The 20,679-nt window shown below is 41.0% G+C and overlaps 2 protein-coding genes across 2 annotated transcripts; one reads left to right on the forward strand and one right to left on the reverse strand.

Moving 5' to 3' along the window:
• Positions 1-236: 236 nt before the first annotated feature.
• Positions 237-5,502, reverse strand: LOC124114042 (follistatin-like). Its single transcript, XM_048396022.1, has 5 exons — positions 5,352-5,502; positions 3,448-3,571; positions 2,449-2,655; positions 1,570-1,642; positions 237-325 (listed from the first exon to the last, which is right to left on the reverse strand). The coding sequence occupies exons 1-4, from the start codon at positions 5,386-5,388 to the stop codon at positions 1,570-1,572; spliced, it is 441 nt and encodes a 146-aa protein (XP_048251979.1). The 5' UTR covers positions 5,389-5,502; the 3' UTR covers positions 237-325.
• A 12,442-nt stretch (positions 5,503-17,944) lies between these two features.
• On the forward strand, positions 17,945-19,852 carry LOC124114043. The gene is made up of 4 exons (XM_046474583.2): positions 17,945-18,064; positions 18,291-18,411; positions 18,884-18,929; positions 19,163-19,852. The coding sequence occupies exons 2-4, from the start codon at positions 18,291-18,293 to the stop codon at positions 19,821-19,823; spliced, it is 828 nt and encodes a 275-aa protein (XP_046330539.2). The 5' UTR covers positions 17,945-18,064; the 3' UTR covers positions 19,824-19,852.
• The last annotated feature ends 827 nt before the right edge of the window (positions 19,853-20,679 follow it).

A 20,679-nucleotide genomic window follows, 5' to 3' on the forward strand; every position in this document is an offset into this window, starting at 1 on the left:
CCAGACTTGATTGTTTCCTGGCCACTGTGACGTATCTTGACCATTGTCGACGGTGGCTTTGGCCAACAAACAAACCAACCAACAAACAATGGAGATATGTTTCATCTGAAAAGCTGGTGGTTGTGTCATCCAAATTATTGTTAAATCTTCAATATTACTGGTAAAAGTCAGCCAGAACTGTGAAACATTCATCTCATCGAGCTTGTGGAAATATACGAAAGAGCTGACGAACTTGATTCCCTTTTCATGATTTTATTCAAGGCTGGTAGTTCTTGTGAATCGTTTTGCGTTTCCAGGTGCAGCATAAGACGACAAAGACAGTCATCTGAAAGATCAACAGTAGAATTATGTTTCTGCTAGGATTTCATACGTTTGAACATACCCTTGTCGTTTTTCTTGGAGAGGTGTCTGCACTAGGTGCTCTCATCGATTATCAACTACGCAGCCACAGAACAACGGTTGGTATAAGTTTACGTCCACTGGAACCCGTTTCGGCAGAGAATCGAGACGGAGAGGAGAATGGCATCTAAATTTTTAAATTGAACGGTGATCATTTAACCACGTATCAGAGGCTTTCAGCATGCCTGTCAGTGGTTTGGGGCACTGATTTTTAGAAGTGGCATGTAATTCTTCCTTACCCATAGGGACAGTATGGAATCCTGGAAGGGTCATTGTCGCGTGGTCGCGTGGTCGCATTGTCGCATAACAAAGACAAGCAAAAAGTGTCACAATTAACAAAAATGCGATAACGCGACAAAGTTCCTTCTAGGCTTCCATTGGTGAGTAATAACCGAGTTCATAAACATCGCAATGTGCACCAGTGCAAACATTGCTTCACGCGCACCCGTCTAATGTTAACGTCATCCGGACGGCATTGGTGGTGTCATCAAAACTTGTTGTGACGTAAGAGAGGAATGACGTCATACTAGATACGACGATTTTTATGAACTCGGATATTTCTTACCCTGTGTGTAGTAAATTCCTACATACTGTGTATCAAGCTCCTTCCCAGCGCGTGACACCTTCGTTACACTCTCGGTAACATCGCTGCCACCAGTGTGGGCGCGGCCATTACAAGAATCCCAAGAAATTTGCCCTCTAACCCCAAATGTAGTAACGTTCATACTTTTGTTTATGTCTTTTGGAATGCCAACATAGTTCATTTTGAAAAGGTTTACAACTGACCATGTTTTCAAGATGAATTTACTTTGTTGTTTGTATAAACAGATTGGTTCGAGATTACAGACTTAAGGAAAATCAACCAACTTCTCCCTTACATTCTTACTATATAAATTACATGATAGTTGTGATGAAATAGAAAATCAAATTGACGAGCAAGGAAAGTAACTTAGCAGCGGTAAGTGTATTCGGCGTCACGACAGTCGTCACTTTTTTTGTAAACATAACGGTCATTCGGTTGTGAGTTCAACTCCAAGCATGGTTGTGGTCATCTATCACGGTTGGGAGTTTTGACTGGTGGCGGCGATAGTATCAGAGATCCGCGAACGGGATATCGCTGAGTAACTTAACTGTGTATGTGTTCTCAGTATGTGCTAGGTCTGAACTCACCTAGCTCGAACATGCACCAAAATCAGCTACGTGGAGATCACGGTGGGTACACTTTGTCTTCTCGTATTCGCACCTACAACATAGATTCAGTGATGGAGATTCATTCAGGAACCAGATCCAAGCAAGTGTGGCGGTAACAGTACCTGGCTGGCTGTATTAAGCATATATTCGAATCAGAATTTCAAACATCTACGATCCACAAGTATTACTAAAGTAAGGATGATGCTGTGTTGATTTTAGCTCAGACAAAAACTCACAGTACGTGTTTACAACGATAGTGGACAATATCTATCAGGGCAGCCAGCCAGACAATCACTGATACCAAGACGTCCATGCTGTCAACGCTACACAACCACATTACACACTTTAACCACCCAAGGGCGGTCGGGTAGCCTAGTGGTTAAAGCGTTCGCTTGTCACGCCGAAGACCCGGGTTCGATTCCCGACATGGGTACAATGTGTGAAGCCCATTTCTGGTGTCCCCCGCCGTGATATTGCTGGAATATTGCTAAAAGCGGTGTAAAACCATACTCACTTTAACCACCAAATCTTCTTCATATTGGCTGCATCTCAAAGAACCAACGCAGTGGATATGAATGGGTAATGGTCATTAAATGATCTGCCTTTATTTACTATATATGTAAAGAACAGTTATCTGATATTGGTAGAGAAGGTGGGGTCTCTTTAAAATACTGGGTATAACATTGTGCCTCAGGTTTTTAAAAGGAATCGTAGGCTAACAATTAGCATTTTCTGCCCAAATGTTAAACCTTTAATTTCTTACATTAGCCTGTATCCTACACGCAGGACAAACCATGAAAGCAATGCCATGGGATCAAGAAATGAATCGGTTTGTCTATCTTGATACAAATTACTCACAAATTGGCGTAGGTCTTGCCGTCAGTTGCACACAGAGTCTCGGTCTCGTTGGGGCACTTCTCGTGAGACAACTCGATGCAGAAGTAGTCGAGGACTGCCTCCTCTCCACTTAAACCTGCTCCACCCGTTGTTGGGCGTTTGTCGCAGGAACCACGAAAAGCGATGTCAATTTTTTTCCCACCGCATCGGACTTTAGTGAAAGCACACCTGCATGAAACGATGATTTAGTTCTGAGCCATTTTGGATGTTACAGACAATCGTCATCACTTCGCGCATGAAATACCGTAAGGGATATTCTCGCGAAAGCCAGAATTTAATGCCTCACTCAGCAAATAGTCAAGCTGTATGACGGCGGTCTGTAAATAATCGAGTCTGACCAGACAGTGATTGACATCATGAGCATCGATCCACGCAATTGTGATACGATTGCGTGATCAACCATGTCAGTGAGCCTGACCACCCGATCCTTTTAGTCGCCTCTTACGACAAGCATAGTCGGCTTTTACCGCAAGCTTGGCTTGCTGAAGACTTATTCTAAGTCGGATCTTCACGGGTCTAATTATTCAGTGAATGAATGTTCTTCTAATTCCTGCAAATAATCCATTGCACGTTCATCTTTTTATATCTATTTGATTTTGATAAGATCTGTCTGAGGTTGTCATTTCTTATGGAGTCACGTATGGTACCCAATTCACTGAAATTGGATGTGCAGAGTTGCGCCCCTTAGTCATCCCAGAATTCTATGATCCTGAGTAAGAATCCCGGTTCGCTCTGATTGTATTTCTAGGTTTGTCAGTATCATGGCCGTGCTCGTATGTTTCACAAAAGTGATGATAAACAAAAACATACATCGTTTTTCTTCCCACATCAAGCTAAAATGACTGAAATACATTTCCAAGCGGCGTTTGACCAAATGCAATCATTTTCTTTTGGTTGCTATTGAGAAGTGTTGCCTCACGTTGTCATGTGCTATAGTTTCGAGATTTAACGCTGACTCACAGGTTCCTGTAAGTAACGCCATCAGTACCACATTCTTGGTGTTCACGCTCATGGTCACAGTTCCTGTACTGGTAGCGACGACAGGCGAAGCTGCCAAGGAAGTCCCCCAGCTGAGAGGAACATACTGAAAAACAGTGAGAATCACAATTTAACTGAGGCTGGGCAAGATTTGCCTTAATTGTACTGATAGACGTGAAATGAACATATTGAGATGGCTTCAGCTGCAATCATAGATCGACTAAAGGGCTCACTTAAATAGCCCCAGAGGATGATGTAACCATGTTTCACAATAACCTCAAAGACGACCTTGACCTACGATTGACACGAAACCAACATTTGATGTGGTAGGTTTTACAAATATACATGAAAATATAAAGTTCCATGTCTGTAGAGGGAAGTATGCCTCAGACACTGTCAATGATAAAACAAAGTTTAACAAGTACTGTAATGGTGACCTTGACCTTTGACTATACTTAACCAATAATTTCTAAAAAACGACCCCATACTAGAGAAGGTACATACCAAATGTAATGATAAATGCATGAATACGTTTTGAGAAAGTGTAATTACATACATATAGTGAGTTTTTATCTGTCTGGTGACGTTGACCTTGACCTTTTATATGGCATGTGCCAAAGAACTAGATACCATGATACTCGTCACAATGGAGTGCAGATTTGGTGGATCAGATGTATGTCCATCGCCCCACGAATTCAATCGAAAGTGTCAAAGACAGCCATGTGTATTTAGCGGGACAGGTTGGAATGGAACCTCGCTGTGTCTCTATATGAGTATTTCTATGACCTCAAAAGGACAACCTGTGTTATGTAAAGGTTCTACACGTGTCTCTTATCACCTTATGTGTACAATCCCAAGCAGCAGTCTCGATCTAGGTTATCTGGATATAGAATCCATTAACTATCTTTGCGGATACATTTTGAAGTTAGAAAATTAATGTTAAATAAACTTTTATGTTGAAGTTTAAGGAATTACCGGTGATGTGATTGGTTTATTTGCTGCTCACATGACCCGTTCATTTTTCAACAAACTTCAAAAAGTGACGTTTACAAAGTATAAACTTCGTCTTTTGACGTTTACATGATTTGTGACCGGAACTACTTTTCATGACGTTTACATGATTTGTGACCGGAACTACTTTTCATGACGTTTACATGATTTGTGACCGGAACTACTTTTCATGGGGAATCACCGAGTTGAAAATATCTCTATTAACTCCCCTGGTTGTCATGTCTTAAATACCTACAAGGATTGTTGTAAGAACGACATTTTTAATTTTACTACCTGCCAATTTACATGGTGACATAAGCGCTACATGAAATGCACCTTTGGCATTCAATGACAAACGTTTGAAGGTAAATTGGCTTATAATTTACTTGGATGCTTCAGTGGTACATATGTCTTATTTATGTCAGTTAAGAAAAATATAATAATTGTTCCTCGTCACTATTTTCAAAACTGGCAGAATAGGATTCATGTTTTGTATTTCTCTAATAACTTACACATGTATAAAAGTAAGCCTCTTGACACGTGACCTCTGTTGGTTGACGTTTAAGAGTCTCCGCTACGAATGTGAATTGCATGGAGTGTTGAACAAAAAGTCGGAGCCAAGAGCAAAAACGAAAGTTAACAGGGCATGGGTAATTTAGGCGCAGGTTTGATCATGCAAAGCAAGGCATTTATTTTAGCAAGCTTGCGTAAGTAGGTGGCTACCCATCAGTACGGTAGAAGAGTGGCACGGGGCGCGAGTGGGCGGTTCGAATCCCCATTCAGAGCATACGCATAGCATTACAAACACGTTAACCGTCAACGACCCCCATCACTTGTGGCTTTCGTCCCACATCAAGCTGAAGTGCTGTTCAAACCCAACTCACTAACTCACTTACCAGCTACGAGGGCGGCAATGACAATAGCACGAAGCATAGTGGATGGACGAGTCGATCAAAGGTAAAGGAAGAGAAAACGTGTCAAAGGGTTATAAAAGAAGTTCGGATATAGGTGCGGCGGTTTCTGTGTATTGTGGGTCGAGCTGATTGGTTCCCTGTAGGAAACACTTGTTATACATACGTACATGACCCTTTGGAACTATAAAACGTAGGTCCTTATATAAGTGGTATATTGCCATGTTTTGTTAAATATGTAAGTCTTAACACATTAAAGGTGGTAGCTGTGGTGGAATATATTCTCAGACATCCATTAGTGGTCACACTCCAGTCGCACAAAAGGACGTAACACTAATATAATAGGGACCAATCATTTGATACTGTATTTGTGTGTGCGTGCGTGTGTACTTGCTTGCGTTCTTGTGCGTGCTGGCGTCTTTGTTTGTGTGTGTGTGTGTTTGTGTGTATGTGCGTGTTTGTGTGTGTGCGCGCGTGTGCGTGTGTGTGTGTGTTTGTTCGCGCATGTGTGTGTGTGCTTGCATCTGTATATGTGTGCTGAGTGCGTCTCTGTGCGTGTTTGTGTGTGTGTGTGTGTGCGTGCGTGCGCGCGCGTGTGTGTGTGTGCTTGCATCTGTATATGTGTGCGTGCATGCGTCTCTGTACGTGTGTGTGTGTGTGTGTGTGTGTGTGTGTGTGTGTGTGTGCGCGCGCGCGCGCGTGTGTGTGTATGTATGTTTCAGTTTGGAACCGAGCATTTGTTAGGTAACTGCTTCAAAATATGCAGCACAATAAAATACAAGTATGTTCAATGATCTTGAACGTGACGATAAACCACATTTCACCACACCAATCATAACTTGATATAATTTATCCACGCTGTGCATATTATAATAATATATCTCATATATACCGAGAGAGAGGTATCGTCTCAGACATACTAGCAGCCAATTATACCTTGAAGAGGTGTGTGATGAAGGAACGATATTTTCATTAAATAGCACTGACGTCTACAGTGGACATATAGAAGTTACCACTCCAATAGATATGTGATACTGTGAAATATGCTCATTTAGGAATCTTCTCCACAGTGCACACTTGAAATGTATAAAATGTAGGAATGTGTCCATGCAGTGGGCTGTGTAAGAATGAGGCAATGACGTGGATACGTGTAACTGTTACAATGTATGTATAGCGCCATACAGTGGACACTTGAGCTGTGTAAGGTGTAAGAATGAGGCAATGCCGTGGACACATGTAACTGTTACGATGTACGAGTGACCCTACATACATATGGTTAAAAAAAGTCAAAAAAGGGAATTGCATCTGACACAAAGTTTGTCACTGATGCGTTAAAATTGGGGCCCAGTAACGTTTTGATAACGTTTGTAATCTTGGGGTCAAATCCAATTTTCAAGTGTAAGCTTTCTTTTGACCAGCATTTTACTTCGTCTGTTTACTTCCCAACATTGTTGAGTTCGTTTCGTGGTTCTTTTTAACATAATTTTTTTATCTTGTTTTATAACAGATTTACAACAATAAAAATATCAGATACTTCTCACTGTCCCACGATTTGCGAACTTTCAGAGAGTTTAAATACATCTTATTGTTGAGTCTTTTTTTCGTGTTCGGCTATCTAGGGGTTGGGAGGGGGTGAAGATACGCGGATGGCCCAGTCGTCTAAGGCTCTGCAATTCTATGTGCAGAGTTGCGTTCCTTAGACGAACCAGAAACAAAGTGGTACATGTCTAAGACCTGCATCATTTCGGGATTTCCTCCGACGTCAAGCTGATATAACACATGTTATAAGTGTTTTTACGTTAATACTTCTAAAAACGCGAAATCAATATTAAAGTCAATTCTTGTAAATAAATACGTCAACAATAATAAGTTCACAGACCATTTTTGCATCTGATCATTCGTGATTTAAGTATTTAACACAAAAACATGTAGACAACGATACCGTGGCAATCAGTGATATCGTTCAGAGCAATAATGAAACACGTCACATGAAAGGAGGCCGTGAGCGTGGTCTTATGTTTAGTGGAAACATAAATGCAAACAAATTGATAGATAAGCCAATAAAATGTCATGGAATCACTTGCAGTTTATGCATATATCTGTGTGTTGTGTTCAACCAATATGATAAAACGACAAGACCCTTTCCATGTTCTTAAGAAATATCTGTTAACGGCAGAGTCGATTGTACGATTCCGACTATATCATGAGCATGTGTAGATGAACTACTATCAAATAGTGATGATACCAGGTGCTCGCTAAAAAATGAGCGTATCCTGCCCCACCGGTCGCGCCCGCTACAAACGCACGCAATGGCAAGTCAATTGTTCACCGTAATAAATAATAAAAGATTATTAAACATCTCATCTCCTTTATTCAATACCGTTTAGAGTTTGAGAAGTTAGATGTAGTTTTTTTAACTATTTATGTTTCACATAATACATGACGACAGTTGCGTGATAATTATATATGACATTTCTTAACAGGTTAATCTCCGAAATGACGGTCACGCTTGATTTCAAGGAGCAAAATATAATGTCTATGTTGTGTTACTGTGTTGTGTGACCTATGTTTTTTTCAATGGGACCTCATGCGTGTGGGAAAGTCTAACATAATTGATGTGTATTAAAGCATAGATAAGCGAGTTGGTGTAAGACATTAATTTACCTATCACTAATTCTGTCACTTACTGCGACCGACCACGTGACGCTAAAGGTCGCACTGATCGGACTGTCACATGAGGCCAAAATCAGGAATTTGTCATAACAGATGGTGTCCTTAGAATGGGACACCGTCTGTCGTGAGTGGGTGTGTGGGTTTACGCCGCTTTTAGGACTTTTCTTTGTTTGTTTGTTTGTTTGTTTTCTGTTTAACGCCGTTCTCAGCAATATTCCAGCTATATGACGGCGGTCTGTAAAAAAGCGAGTCTGGACCAGACAATCCAGTGATTGATATCATGAGCATCGATCCACGCAATTGGGATGGATGACATGCATCAACCAAGTCAGCGAGCTCACACATCATACCCACGAGGAAATCGTATCTGGATCTTCGGCGTGACGAGCGAGTGATTTCACCACTTGGCAACCCGACTGCCCCGTTTTATGAACGAGTTACTGTTCAATAGATATGTATAGAATACAATTCATACCCACGTCAACATATCAACACGTCGTACAGAGAAATAATAGCGCTTCACCATGTTGTCGACTCGTTTATTCCGAGTGGTCTTGTTGATCTCTGCTTTCGTATTATCCCATAAAACACTTTACATAAAATCTCCTGTTGAATGTTGTAGAGTCTCTTTAAAACTTTAGGGTCATTTCCAACTGTCGGACACAGGGCGGGGTCCATCCTATGCCCCCTTCGATTGCTGCGTTGGGAGCGTACTTGAATAGTCCAATGAAAAAAAGCATGGCTCTGTTTTGAATAGCGTTAACAGCTGTCAGTCTGTTGTTTATTATATTGCAATACATCTTGAAGTGAGTGAGTTGGGTTTAACGCCGCTTTTAACATTATTTCAGTTATATTACGGCGTGTCAGCTTAATGTGGGAGGAAAGCCCGAAGTGATGCAGGTCTCAGACGTTTACCACTTCGGTGAAACAGACATGGTGCTGACAAACCTAGAAACATATTCGGGGCGAACCGGGATTCGAACCCACAATCCAAGGGACGCAACTCTGCACAGCGAATCACGGCGCCTTAGACGACTGGGCCTACCGTGCCCCCTAATACATCTTGTAAGTCCAACTAGTAAACGTTAACCTTCTGTAAGACAGAGGGTCATGTAGGTTATCTGTTGAAGGTTTAGGTTTCCATTGTGCGTGCGTGTGTGTGTGTGTGTGTGTGTGTGTAGGTAGGGTTGCAACAAAAACTATCTTTTAACGTCCTTTGGTAAGACGCGGCCGGGCAAAGAACTCCTGGCCTTCTCTCCGGGCGGACGCTCAACCACCAGATCACGAATGCGGTTTACCAATTTAAAGGTTCAAGTCAAAGAAATGCGCCGTTGTCAAACCTTGTAGCCCAATGGAAGCACAACACCAGTACTGAGTTTCGTAATGGGGGCAACGGACTCGTTTAGTCAGACAAGGTGAAGATAACAGTACAAGATTAATCTGATCTCGTAAACTTTCTCCTCATGTCTGAGTCCGATTAGTTGTTTACAGTAACATCCATTTTGCCTGAGCGATTTGGCTACAGAGATACAACCAACCTTCCTCTATAATGAAGCTGCTATATCTAAAATAATGTTCAAAGCGGCTTTTAAACCATATCAAACCTCCGTATTCTAACCAACCCATGCGACCCCTGAAGATCCGGGGTAGAACACATCTTCAGCAACCCATGCTTGCCATAAAAGACGACGATGCTTGTCGTAAGAGGCGACTAACGGGATCGGGTGGTCAGGCTCGCTGACTTGGTTGATGCATGCCACCATATCCCAATTGCGTGGTTCGATGCTCATGATATCAAACACTGTATTGTCTGGTCCAGACTCGCTCATTTACAGACCGGCGTCATATAGCTGAATATTGCTGGGTGCGGCGTTAAACAACAAACAAACCATACCAGATCGTGTGTTGTCAGATATAATCATGAATGAGTTCTCTGTTTAACCTTAGTTCATAATCGGGGACAAATAGCGGTCTCTGACACCTGAAGTACGCAACTCAGTAGAAGATACTATGGTACCTCAGACAACAGTGACACACGTGCTCAGATAACAAGGTGTCGTATGTAGTGTGACTTGCGCTTTACACTCGTATTTCTGTGGTTTGTAATCAAATCGTGACTGTGGGATAGGCCGAGATCTGTGTCATGTGTACCTAGCCAGGTGACCAAGGACATAACTGGAACATGTCTCATTCATAATGCATGTTTACAATACACACTGTAGAAGAGAAAGGTCGTCATATGTTGGGCGAGTGAGTGAACAATACACACTGTAGAAGACATATGCCGTCATATATTGAGCGAGTGAGTGATCAATACACACTGTAGAAGACATATGCCGTCATATATTGAGCGAGTGAGTGAACAATACACACTGTAGAAGAGATAGGCCGTGATACATTGAGCGAGTGAGTGAACAATGCACACTGTAGAAGAGATAGGCGGTGATACATTGAGCGAGTGAGTGAACAATACACACTTTAGAAGACATATGCCGTCATATATTCAGCGAGTGAGTGAATCATGCACACTGTAGAAGAGATATGCCGTAAAACATGGAGCGAGTGAAGGAAAAATACACTGTAGAAGAGATATAACGTCATATTGTGAGCGAGTGAGTGAATAATGCACACTGTAGAAAGAGATATGTCGTCATATATTGAGCGAGTGAGTGAACAATACACTCTGTAGAAGAGATATGCCGTCATATATTGAGCGAGTAAGTGAACAATACACACTGTAGAAGAGATAGGCCGTGATACATTGAGCGAGTGAAGGAAAAATACACTGTAGAAGAGATATAACGTCATATTGTGAGCGAGTGAGTGAATAATGCACACTGTAGAAGAGATATGCCGTAAAACATGGAGCGAGTGAAGGAAAAATACACTGTAGAAGAGATATAACGTCATATTGTGAGCGAGTGCGTGAATAATGCACACTATAGAAGAGATATGCCGTCATACATTGAGCGAGTGAGTGAACAATACACTCTGTAGGAGAGATATGCCGTCATATATTGAGCGAGTAAGTGAACAATACACACTGTAGAAGAGATATAACGTCATATATTGAGCGAGTAAGTGAACAATACACACTGTAGAAGAGATATGCCGTAAAACATGGAGCGAGTGAAGGAAAAATACACTGTAGAAGAGATATAACGTCATATTGTGAGCGAGTGAGTGAATAATGCACACTGTAGAAGAGATATACCGTCATATATTCAGCGAGTGAGTGAATAATGCACACTGTAGAAGAGATATGCCGTAAAACATGGAGCGAGTGAAGGAAAAATACACTGTAGAAGAGATATAACGTCATATTGTGAGCGAGTGAGTGAATAATACACACTTTAGAAGACATATGCCGTCATATATTCAGCGAGTGAGTGAATCATGCACACTGTAGAAGAGATATGCCGTAAAACATGGAGCGAGTGAAGGAAAAATACACTGTAGAAGAGATATAACGTCATATTGTGAGCGAGTGAGTGAATAATGCACACTGTAGAAAGAGATATGTCGTCATATATTGAGCGAGTGAGTGAACAATACACTCTGTAGAAGAGATATGCCGTCATATATTGAGCGAGTAAGTGAACAATACACACTGTAGAAGAGATAGGCCGTGATACATTGAGCGAGTGAAGGAAAAATACACTGTAGAAGAGATATAACGTCATATTGTGAGCGAGTGAGTGAATAATGCACACTGTAGAAGAGATATGCCGTAAAACATGGAGCGAGTGAAGGAAAAATACACTGTAGAAGAGATATAACGTCATATTGTGAGCGAGTGCGTGAATAATGCACACTATAGAAGAGATATGCCGTCATACATTGAGCGAGTGAGTGAACAATACACTCTGTAGGAGAGATATGCCGTCATATATTGAGCGAGTAAGTGAACAATACACACTGTAGAAGAGATATAACGTCATATATTGAGCGAGTAAGTGAACAATACACACTGTAGAAGAGATATGCCGTAAAACATGGAGCGAGTGAAGGAAAAATACACTGTAGAAGAGATATAACGTCATATTGTGAGCGAGTGAGTGAATAATGCACACTGTAGAAGAGATATACCGTCATATATTCAGCGAGTGAGTGAATAATGCACACTGTAGAAGAGATATGCCGTAAAACATGGAGCGAGTGAAGGAAAAATACACTGTAGAAGAGATATAACGTCATATTGTGAGCGAGTGAGTGAATAATGAACACTGTAGAAGAGATATGCCGTCATATATTGAGCGAGTGAGTGAACAATACACACTGTAGAAGAGATATAACGTCATATATTGAGCGAGTGAGTGAACAATACACACAGTAGAAGAGATATGCCGTCATATATTGAGCGAGTGAGTGAACAATACACACAGTAGAAGAGATATGCCGTCATATATTGAGCGAGTGAGTGAACAATACACACTTTAGAAGACATATGCCGTCATATATTCAGCGAGTGAGTGAATCATGCACACTGTAGAAGAGATATGCCGTAAAACATGGAGCGAGTGAAGGAAAAATACACTGTAGAAGAGATATAACGTCATATTGTGAGCGAGTGAGTGAATAATGCACACTGTAGAAAGAGATATGTCGTCATATATTGAGCGAGTGAGTGAACAATACACTCTGTAGAAGAGATATGCCGTCATATATTGAGCGAGTAAGTGAACAATACACACTGTAGAAGAGATAGGCCGTGATACATTGAGCGAGTGAAGGAAAAATACACTGTAGAAGAGATATAACGTCATATTGTGAGCGAGTGAGTGAATAATGCACACTGTAGAAGAGATATGCCGTAAAACATGGAGCGAGTGAAGGAAAAATACACTGTAGAAGAGATATAACGTCATATTGTGAGCGAGTGCGTGAATAATGCACACTATAGAAGAGATATGCCGTCATACATTGAGCGAGTGAGTGAACAATACACTCTGTAGGAGAGATATGCCGTCATATATTGAGCGAGTAAGTGAACAATACACACTGTAGAAGAGATATAACGTCATATATTGAGCGAGTAAGTGAACAATACACACTGTAGAAGAGATATGCCGTAAAACATGGAGCGAGTGAAGGAAAAATACACTGTAGAAGAGATATAACGTCATATTGTGAGCGAGTGAGTGAATAATGCACACTGTAGAAGAGATATACCGTCATATATTCAGCGAGTGAGTGAATAATGCACACTGTAGAAGAGATATGCCGTAAAACATGGAGCGAGTGAAGGAAAAATACACTGTAGAAGAGATATAACGTCATATTGTGAGCGAGTGAGTGAATAATGAACACTGTAGAAGAGATATGCCGTCATATATTGAGCGAGTGAGTGAACAATACACACTGTAGAAGAGATATAACGTCATATATTGAGCGAGTGAGTGAACAATACACACAGTAGAAGAGATATGCCGTCATATATTGAGCGAGTGAGTGAACAATACACACAGTAGAAGAGATATGCCGTCATATATTGAGCGAGTGAGTGAACAATACACGCAGTATATATTAAGCGAGTGAGTGAACAATACACACTGTAGAAGACATATGCCGTCATATATTGAGCGAGTGAGTGAACAATACACACTGTAGAAGAGATAGGCTGTCATATATTGAGCGAGTGAGTGAACAATACACACTGTAGAAGAGATATGTCGTCATATATTGAGCGAGTGAGTGAACAATACACACTGTAGAAGAGATAGGCCGTGATACATTGAGCGAGTAAGTGAACAATACACACTGTAGAAGAGATAGGTGGTCATATATTGAGCGAGTAAGTGAACAATACACACTGTAGAAGAGATAGGTCGTCATATATTGAGCGAATGAGTGATGAAGGTCGTAGACGTTTGCCAAAATCCCCGAGCTCTGAGATTAAACCATTTGGATTACGGATCCTGACAGAACCACTCCAATATATGGCAAGTCCTCCTCTTCGTCACTGGTATCACATGATTTCTCTAAACTGTGACTGTTTTACACAACATCCAGCAACATTCCAGCTTTAATAATCGAGTTTGGTGCAGACAAACCGTTTGTTGATAGAAAACACTGACGCCGTCTAAGTACATATGCATACAGTCAGCTTGGACATTGCACTCACTCCAAATTTTAATCAACTCTTTGAGACAACAGGGACACACGTGCTCAGATAACAAGGTGCCGTACGTAGTGTGACTTGCGCTTTACACTCGTATTTTTGTGGTTTGTAATGTGCCGTCATATATTGAACGAGTGAGTGAACAATCCATGCACGCAACCGTGGTGTGTCAACCATGTACCCCATTGCGATACCAGAGTCGTTGTGGGGACAACGTCAAAACCGAGAATACTTCCAAAGATCCAGATTGCTAAAACGTCCCTTCCAAATTTTGATCAACTCTTTAAGACACGCGCATGTCTCCGGTCGAATTCCCCCGGACATACCGTAGCTACAATTTAGCTGACCCGTGAAGATCAGGGGTAGAATAGGTCTTCAGCAACCCATGCTTTCCGTAAAAGGCGACTAACGGGATCGGGTGGTCAGGTTCGCTGACTTGGTTGATGCATGTCATCGTATCCCAATTGCGTGGAACGATGCTCATGATGTCAATCACTGGATGTCATTTGCGTGGATCACAAACACTGCAACCATGATGATGCACAAAGTATTTCGCAATTCGGGACCCAACGATGGAGCAATCGTCTCTATGTGACGAATGTATGTACTCTAGAAAGCGGAACTCCAAAAGCCTGTGGGCTGCTAAGGCTCGTGGAATATTTTTTTATTTTATTTTTTTATGAATCCGCCCGCCCTTTCATTTACCCCTGTTCATAAAATTAATAATGTCTTAAGAAACGTCTTGATGAAGTCAAACTTTGTGCCCACGTCATCCAATTCAAAGTATGTCAGGAGAACCTCGCCAGTGTCACAATGACTTCGGACCCCGTCTCTAAATTCCGCGAAATTCTGGCCTGAAGAGATCGCTTGGAATATTACCAACAAGTATACTCGGATAGATTTGTAATCTACTAAAACTATAGTTTAAAAAAACCTCCCTACATAGTCCGTTTTGATAAGCCATTTACATTTTATGGCATCTACTTAAAATATTGTCTTCTGACCCAGTTAAAGATGAACCTTCAAACACTGAAAACATCGGGTGATTTTCATATTTTACGGACGCTTCAAAAACTAATCCCAATCAAGTCAACACGAGCCAGTTGCTGAAGCGATCTTGGCATTTCAGTAATGATTACACTATTAGTAAGTCATATTTGGAGGCCGTTAGAAACAGGACAGATACTTTCGTAAATAGAAAATCTGTTTGTGATCTTTGATTTAATCTGCCTGTTATTTCTTCTTTATTGGTTATTAAACGCCCCCTCCCCCCTATTATTAATTATTATTAATTCAGTGCATTTCCACATAAAATAGGGCCCGTAAAGATTTGGGGTAGAATAGGTCTTCAGCAACCCATGCTTTCCGTAAAAGGCGACTATGCTTGTCGTAAGAGGCGACTAACGGGATTGGGTGGTCAGGCTCGCTGACTTGGTTGATGCATGTCGTCGATCCCAATTGCTTGGATCGATGCTCATGATGTCAATCACTGTATTGTCTGGTCAAGACTCGATTATTTACAGACCGCCGCCATATAGCTGGAATATTGATGGGTGCGGCGTTAAACAACAAACCAACAATCAAACAGTAACTTTCATATTCTGTTTATATTTTCTGACGAAACATATTTGTTTTTGTTTTCAACACTAATACGTTGCATCGACACATCGATAATGTTTTTACATGTAAGTAACTGTTGTTTGACAACTCCTTCAAGTGCTTCCGCGGTATCTTGGCATCGAAAGATATGTCCTACAACGCATGAACATACAGTATTATTGTAGTATCGGTATATCGGTGGTATAAATGTTCATCTAAATAAGATCAATATCTTATATATTTTCCAACTAAATAAAGATGATATCTATTTAAATCTATTTAAATAAAGATCAACCCGAAGAAAAATAGGAATGTAGAAACAGGAACACCCTATTATTAAAATTTAAAACATTGTCATGAAAATCACCCCAAATATTCTTTAAAAAATCAACAATTCATATAAAATGGAATATTTCAAAAACACAAATATGTTTTTCCGCCCACATCGTTACCCTGCCACCGCAAAAGCAATCGACCGGGGTCTGGAGATGAGGTTTTAGGACCCTGGCTACGGACGATTGTCTTTCCCCTACTTTAAATCTTTCAATGAAGTTGTGCATCAGTTAGGGGGGCATGACTTCGCAGTTGAATAGTTGTTAACAGACCAAATAAATGTCATTTGTGTCATTGATTGTGCATAACATTTTACCATAAACTGCATTTATAAGAACTCATTGAAATGTTATTTAGACCTTCATGCATAAGGTTTCTGGTAATCCGATTTATCGTCAATCGGCGATCGAGTCAGAATTAACCATCGGGAATCTGGATAAACTACAGGTATAATTGCTATCATTATCAAAAGAACAGTCTAACATGCTGAAAATCAGTGTTTAACTGTGACGTAGCTGAGGCATTTTTATAAGTTTTGACAACTTTGGAGATATAAATTTCGAAACAATTTTGCGAGGGCACGAGGCCTAGCCAAGCGGGATCAGTAGCCATACCAGTGCTTGTAGACCTCTGCGGCTTGAAACCTTCTCCACAAATTAAAACAGTTGGATTAGGCCGAAATATGTTTGAATTGTTACCTTGTTTCGTTTTGTCGCTGTGTGTACATCTGACTACACTTCTTAACGTTAGGACAGACCGACTGTCAACAACGTCTGACCGTGGTCGTGACGTCTCATAGACTAGGGTTAGAGTAGCTTCCCTTTGACTAGCGGACAGACCGATGGATTGCCGCGAAAGGCAATTAAAAACAACACGTTACTGTTGTTTTGCGTATGTGTTGCTTCGCCACTGTATAAGGAACGGATTTCAGTTGGAACTATATTGGCTACTGTCACTGTCCGACTGACACATCACTTACCGTGTGACGTAATAAATATTAATGCGCGCGTTCCAGGAAAACTCGCAATGTTTCGGTAATGTTTGTGAGAGAGGGAAAGCGATTTTAAAGCACAGAATTAAAGAATGACATTATATGATAAAGAGGTTATCACGCTTGTGTGTTTGGGGATGGTAAATATCCTGTATTAGGAATAAACAAAGCTCGCTAAATACAATGTTTATTCCTAATGCAGGATATTTACCATCCTCAAACACACTCGCGTGATAACCTCTATTCATTAGATGATAGATAACGGCAATATCACCAATATGACATAATACAAATTACAGAACATATTTGGCAGGATTGACGGATTGAGTAAGCTAGCTTTGTATTCTTGCACAAATATATTTGGCCGTTTGTTCAGTCTCAAACTTTCTATTGACAGGATTAATATATGGAAATAAAGATTGGGCTTAACAAGTTTCCAGGTACACAATTAATGAATTTGAGTGTTCCAATAGATTGTTATCTCATAAAACCATTTTTAATCCAATCAATAACTTTTTGTCAACAATCTGATTTAAATGAGAGGGAACATTTTGTACACTCATTGTCATTTGAAATGGGACAACTGATTCATCAATGAAGTGTCTTTTCATTGAAGTTGACGTCAAAGGCTATTGCTTGCTGACAAAGATAAGTCTGGAAGACACTTCTCTCGTGCTGTTTTCCTACATTACTTGCAATCGTTTGTGTTTCAGATAACTTCTCTATATCTAAGTCGCTAATGGTCATCATACAAAGAGAGTTATCGCGCTTTGAGACAAATCGCCCATCCAATGACGTCACAGAGGAGTACAATAGGATGACGTCATAGAATGGTTCCTTGACGACGTCTCTGGTTTGCCAGCCACATTCGCCAGCATATCGTAACTATCAGACGTACAATTCTTGCTCGTCGGAAACTTGATAGTTTATTGCAGTTGAGTGTACCTTTTCCCTAGTGCGACTCTTACCGAAGTTTATAAGGTAAGGACTATTTTATTTGCTCACAAAAGAATCAAAATGTCTTGCGGGAACGATGTAGCTATTTGAAGGTGTTTGTACAGTGCGATCGTTACGTCGGATCTGTAGAACACTCCACTATGTTCAAGACAACAGTCTTCTATTCGTTTCTTATGGAAACTATCATACTCTCGTAGCCACGGTCCAGCAGCTGGTCTGTAATTTCACATTCAGATTTCATTTTCTCCAGATGAGTCTGCATCCTCAAGTGCGGTCGAGACGACGGAAGATTCTCTCGCCCATTCTTGAAACGAACGAGGGCGAAATAATCCCAATCAGACTAACACCCACAGAAAAAGAACATTTACTTGGTAAGTGTCAAATATACTCCTAAAACGCAATGTCTTTTGCATCGTCCTCATTAATTTATTTGGAATTTCAGAAGAAAATCACTTGATGTGTGTTGGAGTTGATAATACACTGCATTAAAACAAACATAAATAATCCATAAAAATACACAGTCAAGCCTTCGGTCCCTCGGCCTTCATCAGGCACACTCTGTTGGTTTCCACTACACAGTGGAAGGTCCAAAACATGTAACTGTGCCTTATGAAGGTCGGGAAGCCGGAAGCATGACTGTACATATTTATGTATTTATCTGAATTCCCCTATGAGAATATACACAAGAGAAGATTTATAAATAATCCATTTAAAGTAAAATCTAGTATATTGTAAGCCAGACAAATTGTAAATGCGTTCAACCCAACAATGTAACAGATCAAGAGGGCTTCGAAATACATGTACACACTATATGCATATAATCTTTCCTTTTTATGTTCGCAGTTCAGTACATGGACTTAAAGTCCCAAGTTGGAGATTTGGAGGAAAGGTAAACACTGTGAACTCTCATATACCTTTTATCGTTATTATTTATTCTAAAAGAGATCTCCTAGTTTATATTTATTCTTGATAAAATACGATATACCACATCCTTATATCCATACAGGAACAATGGAGGATAATTTTATCTATATTTTAGTGGTATTGATAACTAAGTATTGCTAAACTCGGATTGAATATATATGTATGTATCGTCTAATCGTAAACATATTTCTTCTTCAGCCTTCTTGATTATCTCTTCAATGAGAACAAGAAACTCCTAGAAGAGAATGAGCGACAGAGGCGAGAAGTGAGCAATGAGAGAGAGTTGCGGCTGAAGGCCGAGGCTGAAAGACAAAAGTTCCGACTAGACTATTATAACTATAAACTCAGTTTCACAATGGAGCAGGCTGAGCTACGGGAAGTGAAGAAAACACTGGAGGAGCTGGCGGGAATGTGGGAGACGGAGAAGAAGGTGGAGGAGGAACAGAGGAAGAAGCTGGAGGAAGAGATGAAGCAGCTGAAGTCACACCATCAGCTTGCTGTGCATGAACTGGCTGCCCTCCAGCGCCACACTGCTCCTCTGACCTGTCAGACTCCCGGCAAGACACAGCCAAGTCTTCCCTCCGTGGCTCCTCCAGTTCAGCCGAAGAAGGCACGCAGACCCTACACGGGACGATCTAAGAACAAAGGTCTAAACAATGCTTCATCTGCCAAGTCGGACCTCCTCGCCTCAGGGGACAACTTAATCAAGGTCAAAGTTATAACAAGTCAGAACAACCTAAAGATCGCTGGTGATGTTTTGCCCAAAGACTCGCAAATTCACAATGCTGCCAAGAAACCAATCCGATCAACCAAAGCTGTTGCCATTGCAAAGCAAACGCAAGTTCGGAACATGCGATAATGACTCATAACATTTAAGAAGTGATTTGTTATCTTTAAATTCGTTTTACAAGAATATAACATCGCAATACATAAACCAGCGTTTTGTGTTGTTTTGTCACGAGGGTTGAAATCGCCCTGGAAATGTACATAAACAACGGTCTTTCAGAAGTCAAGATTACTTGTTGGCTTATTGTCTCGGGAGGTGTGAGTGGGTGGAGAGGGACAAGGCTGACACAGTCACCTTAACCGCCGCAATTCGCTGTGCAAGTTAAGTCAGCTTTTAAGTACAAACAAAGGTTTGGATGCAATCGTAACACACCAGTGCAGAGGAAAAGAGTATATCTCGGATTTGTTAATTTTTGTTGTTGATTCATGTTGTATTGCTTATGTAGTATACACGATTGCCTCCGTTGCCTGGAGGGTAGAGCTTCTGACCCAGTCGGTGGTTCGATCCCCGGCCATCGATACTATAAAACGTTAATAGATGGTATTTATTGTTACCCTGCCCGGCGCTCGGCATTAACGGGCTAAACAAGGACTGGTCGGCTATGAGGTCAGTACACTGTGTCTGAGTGGGGTATTCATGTTAAACTGCGACATGGCATCTCTGTGGGCTAGCACTATGAAATCAGCATTAGTCCGGACTAGTATGAGCAGACAAACACACACACACACACGCACGCACACACACACACACACATACTTACGCACGCAAGCGCACACATGTACGAACGCACGCGCACACATGTACGTCGCTGTACAAGTACAATAATCTTTACATTAAACCCAATTTTACCTCACCTCAACTCCATGTTGCACCTTACAGTGCTCGTGGATTTCACCAAAGTGAAGCCGCATCACTTCAGGCTTTCCTT

This window comes from Haliotis rufescens, unplaced genomic scaffold (genome assembly GCF_023055435.1).
Source record: "Haliotis rufescens isolate VD_foot unplaced genomic scaffold, xgHalRufe1.0.p SCAF_15, whole genome shotgun sequence".
NCBI classification, from domain to species: Eukaryota; Metazoa; Mollusca; class Gastropoda; order Lepetellida; family Haliotidae; genus Haliotis; species Haliotis rufescens.

Bases quoted from the DNA above. Each gene is read 5' to 3' on its own strand.
- LOC124114043 (XM_046474583.2), top strand. From the start codon at position 18,291: ATGAGTCTGCATCCTCAAGTGCGGTCGAGACGACGGAAGATTCTCTCG. The intron at 18,412-18,883 runs GTAAGTGTCAAA...TTATGTTCGCAG, and splicing joins AGAAAAAGAACATTTACTTG to TTCAGTACATGGACTTAAAG. The intron at 18,930-19,162 runs GTAAACACTGTG...TTTCTTCTTCAG, and splicing joins GTTGGAGATTTGGAGGAAAG to CCTTCTTGATTATCTCTTCA.
- LOC124114042 (XM_048396022.1), bottom strand. From the start codon at position 5,388: ATGCTTCGTGCTATTGTCATTGCCGCCCTCGTAGCTG. The intron at 3,572-5,351 runs GTAAGTGAGTTA...ACTGTTTTTCAG, and splicing joins CATTGCCGCCCTCGTAGCTG to TATGTTCCTCTCAGCTGGGG. The intron at 1,643-2,448 runs GTGAGTAATTTG...TCTATGTTGTAG, and splicing joins GGCAAGACCTACGCCAATTT to GTGCGAATACGAGAAGACAA.